At 35.2% G+C, this 9,467-nt stretch overlaps 1 protein-coding gene across 2 annotated transcripts; it reads left to right on the forward strand.

Moving 5' to 3' along the window:
- Positions 1-716: 716 nt before the first annotated feature.
- LOC125242235 lies at positions 717-3,594 on the forward strand. 2 transcript variants are annotated; one of them, XM_048150970.1, is made up of 4 exons: positions 717-850; positions 958-1,038; positions 1,268-1,535; positions 3,142-3,594. In XM_048150970.1, exons 2-4 carry the CDS (start codon positions 1,015-1,017, stop codon positions 3,198-3,200), a joined length of 351 nt encoding a protein of 116 aa, XP_048006927.1. In that variant the 5' UTR covers positions 717-850; positions 958-1,014; the 3' UTR covers positions 3,201-3,594. The 2 variants fall into 2 exon arrangements, with proteins under 2 accessions (XP_048006927.1, XP_048006928.1); XM_048150971.1 differs by lacking the exon at positions 3,142-3,594 and adding an exon at positions 1,697-1,842.
- The last annotated feature ends 5,873 nt before the right edge of the window (positions 3,595-9,467 follow it).

Genomic DNA, 9,467 nt, shown 5'->3' on the forward strand with positions numbered 1-9,467 from the left:
TGCAACGATTGTCGCATTGTTACACAACGATGGTAGTATGGCTACCGTACCGTACATCGAAATCTACAGATCCAACTGAAATCTTACTTTGTTTTGTAAACGATTGAACAAGAATTACGTTTCGAACAGTATGCGAGCGAAACCGCGGCAAAAGCTAGTAAATCCTGTACTACTACGCATTACCTATTTATCTCATTTTATAACTAATATGGTTCTACGATCCGTTACTTAGCAAAACATAGAAAGTTTGAAATTTGGTGTTCTTCAACTGACCTTTTAATTTGTCATAGTATACTAGCAGTCTAAACAAAGTTTTACTATAATAATATTTTTTTTCTTAATGAAATTCCACAAAATATATTATTTATATGAGTCATGGATGTTTTCCATGTATACAGCATGTTTTTATCCATTCAAATAGGCATATCGTCGCTTAGCACCCACAGCACAAAATTTGATAGGTTTGGGGCTAAGTTGAACTGTGTAAGATGCCCCCAATATTTATTTATTTATTTCATATTTATATAAAAAAAAAACATTAAGATTGAATGTAAACGTCAAATCACTGTCTCTATTTTTTTATTCTACAATTCGTTCCACATAGTCTGCAGAGCCCCATTCATACTGGATAAATTTTAGTCGCATCCGGTCCGTCAAATGTCTTATGATTTATAGAGCCCTTTTGATTTTTCTATGGCAACATTTGCTATGCTGACGTCATTGCCACGTCATTACTGTCAGTCACACAGAAATAAAAGAAAAATGGATGCCGTTTACACGCATCATTTGGAACTGAAAATTACGTAATTTATCGACCTGCTGGCTTGTATTTGTTATAAATCATAAAAAAGTGAGTAATACATTAACTAAGTAATGATATTTGTTGTTAGTAATGTGATAAATACAACACAAAATGTGTATAACGAATGTAATAAATAAATGATTGTTTGCTTTTAGCCTGTGACGCCAGTGAAACTACGTAGTTTTCTTTCGTGATGATTTGATGATACCTCAATGGAATTGAGCCAAGTTTTCGCCGTAAGTAATAACGTATTTAACTATTCGAAATTTAACTTGTCCATCACAAAGCAGTTTATAGTTTAGTTTCAACCTTGACTTGCTAAAATAATAAAATGTTTTCCAATAGAGAGATTGTCTAATTCCTATAGCGCACTATACTAACATTCTAATTCTGGTCTTAGAGATGGAGAATTTTAGTAAGCCTACAACTTCCTATTTCTTATGTCCGCCTATTTACATGTTTCAGGTATTGGGTGCTAGATGCCCCTTGGAGTTAAGCCCCAGTGCTACTATACTACCTTACCAGTTATGTGTGGGTGTTGTAGTCCTAAGACACGGAGGTACAAAGGGCCTTCACAAGCTCACGCCACGCCTTCCTATCTTCAGCAACCCTCGTGACCTCGCTCCACCAGCTCAAACCTGCCACTCGCAGCTCATTTTTCGACGGACCGCTTCCATGAGTAGACAAGGCACCGACGATCACGGCTTGCATCACCTGTACTGCTATGTAATATGTAAGTTACACTTTTAATGTCTAATGATTCTGTAATCTGTTAACTAATCTCACCTAGTGTTAATAAAATTATTTGTATGCCTTGAATTATAAGGTACGGGTTCGAACCGCGACCCATTGTCCTTGAGAAATGTCATCTGATATTTGCCAGTTGCTTTTGAGTGAAGGAAATCATCGTGAGGAAACCAGACTAATTTCAATAAGACCTATTGAAAATTAGTGCCTACGCCAAATCCTGGAATTAGCTGTCAAGCAGACTCCATGCTTCCATGAGCCGTGGCAAACACCGGAATGATGCAAGGAGGTTGAATGAATTTTAAAGTTTGACCAAGCAATGTTGGTCTTAAGCAAAAATTGTATAAATGAAGAATGTAAGCATTACCGAATGTCAATAATAAGAATCATGCTTAGTTTGTAATCAAGTAGGCCTGTACAAAAATGCCCCTTCAATTTTTATTTATTTATTTGACTTTTATGTTGTTGTTAAGTCAATTATTTCTCTTTTATTCTATTTGGCTAAACTTTATTTCGATAATAGTTTAGTATAATAAAATTTGAAATTCATCCCGTAATTAAAGTAGACCCTAATTAATAAAATGATCAAATACTTATTTAGTTATAAAATCTCTGCCAATCTTATTCTTATAACTTATGCTTATAACTAGGCTTATTTCCTACTTAATTAATAATTATTTTCTTAACTTTTCCAGAGCATGCTGAGCAGTGCTGCCATTATACTAGGAACAATGTCCTGCCCCTTCACCGGCTGTGCACAAATTGGAACTCCATGCCCCTGCATGCCCCTTTGACTGAGCAACATGTGTGTGCTCGAAACACATTCAATTGCAACAAAATGACTCCCAGGCTGACCTGGCTCAGTTCCTGTATGTCTGATCTACATCCACAATGGTAAAATGTTTTATTTATTTATTTATTACTCTTTGGTTTACTCTAGGGTAAATAATATTGTTTGCCCTCATTCCTGATTCTAATAATAGCAAGTCTATTACAGACTGACTCCATTTGTTCATTCAAACTATTATACTGTGCACTATATTTGGCACAAACACTACTACTAAGTCTAAAATCTTAAGTCTAGCTTATCTATCTACATTCATAAGTACTTAATCTATGCTAACCTGCTCCATCCACTGATAACTGGTTTAAAGAATCAAAACACAGACTGACGGATAATCTGACAAAGTCATAAATATAGGAAACCTATGATCAACTCACTTGCTCTATTTTATAGTATACTAGATTTACTCTAATCACAATCTATTGATAAATATTTTAAAAAGCTTGCTCTTGGCAATTATGCTTTCCTATTGTAACCTCAGGTTATATTGTAGACTACTCCATAGTTGATATATTTACTAGCTACATGCTACCTAAAGAGCTGAAATTTTATAAAACCAATAAGTGGGATGACAATACAATATTACAATATCATTGAAAGCCAACTTCATGAAGATGTCTTGACAAACAATGCAATTCATTATATGACTTGTTGACCTGTATGTATAAAAAAGGAATGCACATCCAATAGTGGAATTGCATTCTAAATGTTTTAACTGAAATGTATTTACCCTTCATTTTTGTTCCAGGTTTCAATGAAAGAGTCAAAATTCTCTCCACATACAAACACTTCCAACGCCTACACTGACTACACCAAATATGATCATCACTCAACGTGTCTCACATCAAGATACTTTTTAAAAGTCATCAAGAAGGAACATAATATCTTTTCCCATGGTTTCCTGAATAATCCTAACTAAAAGTTACTTCTCTATTCTATTTTTCCTGCATGGAGTGGCGTTTTTCCATCTAATGGAAACGAAATGAACATATATGCTCTGCGTTTTTTTTTGTTTTTGTGCACCTTTTCAATATTACTAATAAAGCATTTTGTGGGTGTTTCATTTACCACCTTCCTTCATAATTTTGCTAGTGTGTGATTCACCATATCCCTAATTATTAAATGCAATAGCTACTGCAATCTGTTCACTGATGGGAATCATTTCATGTTAACACAGCTCTGAATACTATCTTATATAATGACTCAGACTGTCAATAAAAATATTCCTAGCTATATGCTTGCCCGAGGTTAATGAATGGTGTGCCCAACTCCTTACTTGAGTACTTAAGAACTATGCTTAAATTCTAGATTGTATGTTCTTGACATTCTTGTCAATAAGCTACTTGAATGTTTGTCTCTTTCAAGTAATTATAATTTGTTCACACTTCAGTGGAAGACAACTAATCCTTAGTTGTTAGTAAGTATGAAACGTGCTAATTGCTACTCGTTTCCCTATGATTATGAATACCATTACTTATTCTATTGTTAATTTTATTTAAAAATAAATCAAAATCAAATCAATGAGTCGCCCTGTTGACAACATAAGATTATTGTCAGTATAATCACAGCTAAAATAAATATTTCACAGCTTAACGCTTGTCTAGATCAATCATCATTTCATTTCCTAGTTTTTCTCTAGCTGATAACAGCTTATTACTAATCAGTTGATAACACAGAAAAGGGGCGAGAAGATAGTGAGGTAAGAGTGAACATGATATTGTCTTGCTGTCAAAGTGACATCTACCATGATATGCGACACTTGACACATGAAGAATCGATTTTGACAAAATATACTTAATCAAGTTTCTCTATCATTAATTTAGCTTATTGTTTCTTAAAAGAACATGCCAACACCAGCAACCCGCACATGACATACATACATACTACATGCCAAATCTAGTTAGAAATCAATTCCTACAGAGGCCCACAGAGCAAAGCACCCAAAATACCAGCAGCATTTCCTTGCTCATTTCCACCCAATTTAGTGAGACTGGCAGATATATTATAACCAACAGAACGGAAAATCCTGATTCACTAAACAGTAAAAGTTTCCCTTAACATAAAACATGTACAACGTTTTAATATTAAATTATTTTGATGTATCCAAGCATCTATAATCTTCCATGATATCGTTTTAAAGAACCCTCGACACAAAATCACCACAAGACAGTCGATCTGTGCGTAATTACTTTCAGCAACGACTAATTTGTTTTAGTACAAAACTTTCCCAGTAGATAAATATAACCGATACCATTGAGGTTTTATTTTTGCTATAATCTCTTCATTATCGCAACAGAATAAATATTAGCTAGAAAACGAATAACCTTTCTAAACTTGCCACTCCAATTGAATTGTTTCATTGACAGCCGGCTTGACATCTTTACAATAGCCTCAAATACTTTCTTCTATCCCCGGTGTCCCCAGTCGATGACAGTTTTCTGCACGTGTTATCTCTTATCAGTCTGTACGCACGTTGTTGATCGATAATTATGTTATTGTTTACATACAATACCACGCGCACACGCGATTCCAATTATCGTATAAAGCCGCGTCCTAAGTTCGTAACGGGTAACGTTCACAAGTTTAGTTTATGCTAGACGTGCAAACTGTCACTAGTTCTTTGAATAGTGAATTAAAGTGAAATAAAAATCCAATTAGATAAGTGATAAGCCCACAATGGTTTCAAAATTACACAGCTATGTCTAAAGTGAGTGAAATGTGTTGTGCAAAGTGCAATGTTTCTGTTTCAATATCGGATTATAACTTTTGTTTAAAAATCCAGGTTAGTGTCCTTAAACTTACAAAACATACTTCAAAAAGAAACGTATCTCAGAAACAACCGATAGCTTGATTGCCCCTTAGACTATTACGCAGTGGTTAATAAGAATAGCCGAATAATACAAAATTAAAATATAGTTTCAGTAAGGAGGATAGCAAGTTCCTAACAAGGATATCTCATTCACAGCAACACTTTGTGACAAAATGTCACTTGAATATGCTAACAATTGGACATATTTAGGGTCAATTACATCCTGCGGTCACGGTCTCCACTTTGTAACACCCCGCTACCCCTTAATTAATTACACCCTAAATTACCTAACTTATGTCCAAATTGTTAGCCCTAATTAAAACAATACACTATTAAAAATTGGCCATTAAAACAAATACTGTGATCGTCTAGTAAGTGGTAGGACCCGTAGTTGTGCGTAGCAATCCAGATTCTTTTACCTTTAGGAACTTGCTATTAGGGGTAAATTTAAGTTGATAAAACTAAGGCAGTAATATATTCACTTGAGGTATAATAAGCTGAGAGAACGTCATTTGTGAAAGAATTTAGTGCGTTGAGATAAAAGTGTGTGAGAATGGTAAAATTGTGTAAGGAATATAAATACAGGAAATATATTAAAAATAAATACAAGACATTATTTAAAATGGGGTTAATTGTTTCCGACCCACGAGTCCCTTATACGTAGGAATAATAGGTGTATAATATAATATAGCCTATTATAAGGACCTCGCTCGAGCATATGTACAAACTAGGTTGCTGGTTCAATTTATGCTTTATCAAACATTGAACAAATGGGATCCTTAGAACAAAAGTAAACTGATGTAAAGTGTCTTTGCTCTACTTAAAAATGTACTACCATAATAGTAGATATCAAATATTTAATCAAGGATCCTTTAATCCCGGTATAATTTTATATGTTTTGGGATGTTTCTGCAACCAAGTCCTCTAACGTCAGGATAGAAACTGCTCTGCCTACCCCTGGTCTATCAAGGAAACAGAATATCTATTTTGATACCCTTTATTGGGCCTATTCATTGACCTTCTTTTGATACTAAGACAAATACTTCATTGATCTAGCCTTTCGAACGACAAAACCCCAGACTCACACGCCATCCCATATATATATTTTGGTTCGGCCATAGCCATCGAAGGTTGTCCAAGATCACAAAATATAAATTCTATATGCGTGCAATTTCCCACGTTCCGAGTATAGTGGTCCATTGCTTGACATCGTGTTTCACTAGTCAATGCTAGAATTGTTTGGTCTCCCAGACAACGTTATCGTTAACCATATTATGAAAATGGAATGATGATTCCAAAGTCTGCCAATCTCGAGGCCAGTGTCAATGATTCAACTTTTGTGAACAATCTTATTTTTATATCAATGATTCTCCTTGATAGCGACAGGATCCTAACATCCATAGATGTCCTATGCCTCCCTAGTATTTAGTATTAGTATTAATTCCCACAAGTTATCCTTTAACTCTAATAAAGTTTACATGTTATGAACAATAAATAAAGTTATTAATCCTACTTTCATTGATATAGCAAAATTATCTTACTTAAAGATGAGACAATAGTATGAAAATCCTTCTAATCACCCAAAGAGATTCTAGCTAATAGAATGTGTATGTACATAAAGTAAATATGTGTAATATTTTATGTATCTAAATAGTAGTCATATTAGAGATACTCAGATCCGAATTTTAATTAATAATATTCCAAATTAACCGTTAGTGTTAATTGTATGTAATAAATAAATTGAAATTTGAACGACTTAAAATAATTACCACATAAATATAACATTCATGAATATCTTGTTCATATGAAATGAATAAGTACCACTATTTAAAATTATCACCTTCAGAAAATAGCACTAATCTAAAATTACAAATATAAACACATTCAAAATAAACAATTTGGACACTTACTGGTAGTCTTCAAGTCTACTTTACCAAGATACCTTCTCGCCAGTCTCCAACCTCTCAATCTTGTATCTTAAACTCCTGATGTCAACACCTCAACGTTCCCTCGCCGAATGCCCTCTCTGACGCTGCGCTCTGAGTTTTATTGTCCCGATTTTAACGCATGCGCTGTGTTGTTTTATGGCTAAGAATGTCTGATTTCGCCAGATGTGCCTAAAACGCCTAATGTGCCGGACTTGCCTTATTGTGCCTAAAACGCCTATTGTGCCGATTTCGCCTAATGTGCCTAAAACGCCTATTGTGCCGGTTTTAATTCCGAGAATTTCTATTTTTAATTTGTTGGAATTCCATTTCGTATGTAAGTTGTTTTCGTTTTATTTATTTGCAATTTTTAAGTTTTTATCTCTGTATGCATTTGTTTCTAAGCATAATTATTATAGATATATCTTATGATTTGAACCGAGGACTGTGTGGTCCGTTACAAAATTATATTGGACACGCACGAATGCCAAACCGGCTAACCAGCAACTTGCTTAAAACGAAAAACGGAGATTGAATATCAATTTAGTTTCTGCTGTTTTTCTAGTGTCCAAACTTTTCCTTTTAATGCCACCTGTATCCTTGGCACGAGTCACTGACAGTTTTTATACATTTCACTTGCACTAAGGGCCACTTGCAACAACGAAAATGGAGGGTTCACCTCAGGTTAACCCTCCATTTTCGATGGTTAACCTGAGGTTAACCTGAGGTTAACCCTCCATTTTATATGGAATTTGACAGATGACAGCCCACTAACCCTGAGTTAAGATGTTGATGCAAGTTGGCCTAATAAGAATAAGTATGTATGTCATCAGTGTCATCACTCATAACCCATGTCAGCACGAGCATAGAGGAATAAGTAAGAAGAGTTGTAACTCAATACATCAGTAAATACGAGTTATTTGTAGTGACATCTAGCATCAAACACGCGTCAATCACGCGTAAATTATCAGTACCACTACTCGAGACTAGGTGTCCACAGTGTCTCGTCTGCCAAACATTTTATATTAAAACAGTTTACAACTTATATTACAATCAGAAGGAATTGAAAACAGAATATTATTATATTAATACTATTGTAATGTTAGCTAAAAATTGTTGAGCATTAGACTTTTGGTTCGTCGCGACATCTATTGACAAGTAACTGGTGCCGTAGCCGAATGGCATTTCAGAAAACGAAACTCCGCGGCTAGTCTGGCTCTGTCGCGCCAATACGCAAAGCGATAGAGATAGATATCTACGAGCGTTTCGTTTCGTGAGCGTTTGTGCCATTCGGCTACGTACCCTGACCCCGTAGCCGAATGGCATTTCTCCGACGCCAAACGAAAGCGATACGCCGCTGGCTCTGTCGCGCCAATACGCAAGCGCGATAGAGATAGATATCTACTAGCGCTTCGTTTCGTGAGCGTTTCGTGAGTGATTGTGCCATTCGGCTAGCCACCCTGATAATTTACGCTATTTGACGCGAGATTGACGTTAGATATCACTACAAATAACTCGCATTTACTAATGTATGGAGTTAAAACTCTTTTTTTTACTTATTCCTCTATGGCACGAGCGAGATACATAAACAGTTAGGTATTTATACAGACGTTAGCTCATGTTGAATATTACAGTGACTCAAGTCATAGTAATATTAGTAATTTCCTGATACAATAATTTTCAACTATGAATCTTTAAGATTGAAATTTTTAAATAATACATAAACTCACGCCTGTATTTCCAAAGGGGGCAAGCAGAGCATATGGAATTCAGTTTCAGTGCTCCTTTTAGCAATTAATTTACATCCATACTGATAATATAAATGGGAAAGTGTGTGTGACTGTTTGTTTGTCTGTCTTTCACGGCAAAACGGAGCGACGAATTGACGTGATTTTTTAAGTGGAGATAGTTGAAGGGATGGATAGTGGCTACTTTTTGTCTCTTTCTTACTCCCCACTTACCTAAAATGGAGGTGGGCGTTTGAATCGAGCATTCCGCAATTTTCGCGAATTTAACGCGAGCGGAACCGCGGGCAAAAGCTTAGTAACTTTATATAAATGAGGAATTGTTAATCTAGGAGAGTCGTCTAAAATGTAGATAATGTATCGACTCGTACCAAACTTTGTAAGTATCTAATAAATAAATGAAGCAAACTTAATGTAAAATTGCGTTAGCCTTAGTTAGCAGACTTTGAAAGCATTAAAAAGTTTGCATTAATTTATTAGACCAACACAATGAGCTACTACAACTGGATTTTGATAAAGCGTCGAATACAACTCTATGACTAGTTAATTTCATTCAGACTAATCGCATATTGATGTAACTTTGAGTTATTCAGCG

Source organism: Leguminivora glycinivorella, chromosome 2 (genome assembly GCF_023078275.1).
Source record: "Leguminivora glycinivorella isolate SPB_JAAS2020 chromosome 2, LegGlyc_1.1, whole genome shotgun sequence".
NCBI lineage: Eukaryota > Metazoa > Arthropoda > Insecta > Lepidoptera > Tortricidae > Leguminivora > Leguminivora glycinivorella.

What these genes read in the sequence shown, in the direction of transcription:
- LOC125242235 (XM_048150970.1), top strand. Translation starts at nt 1,015, where the DNA reads ATGGAATTGAGCCAAGTTTTCGCC. An exon ending in AATTGAGCCAAGTTTTCGCC is followed by an intron (nt 1,039 to 1,267) that starts GTAAGTAATAAC and finishes TACATGTTTCAG; the next exon opens with GTATTGGGTGCTAGATGCCC. An exon ending in CCTGTACTGCTATGTAATAT is followed by an intron (nt 1,536 to 3,141) that starts GTAAGTTACACT and finishes TTTTTGTTCCAG; the next exon opens with GTTTCAATGAAAGAGTCAAA.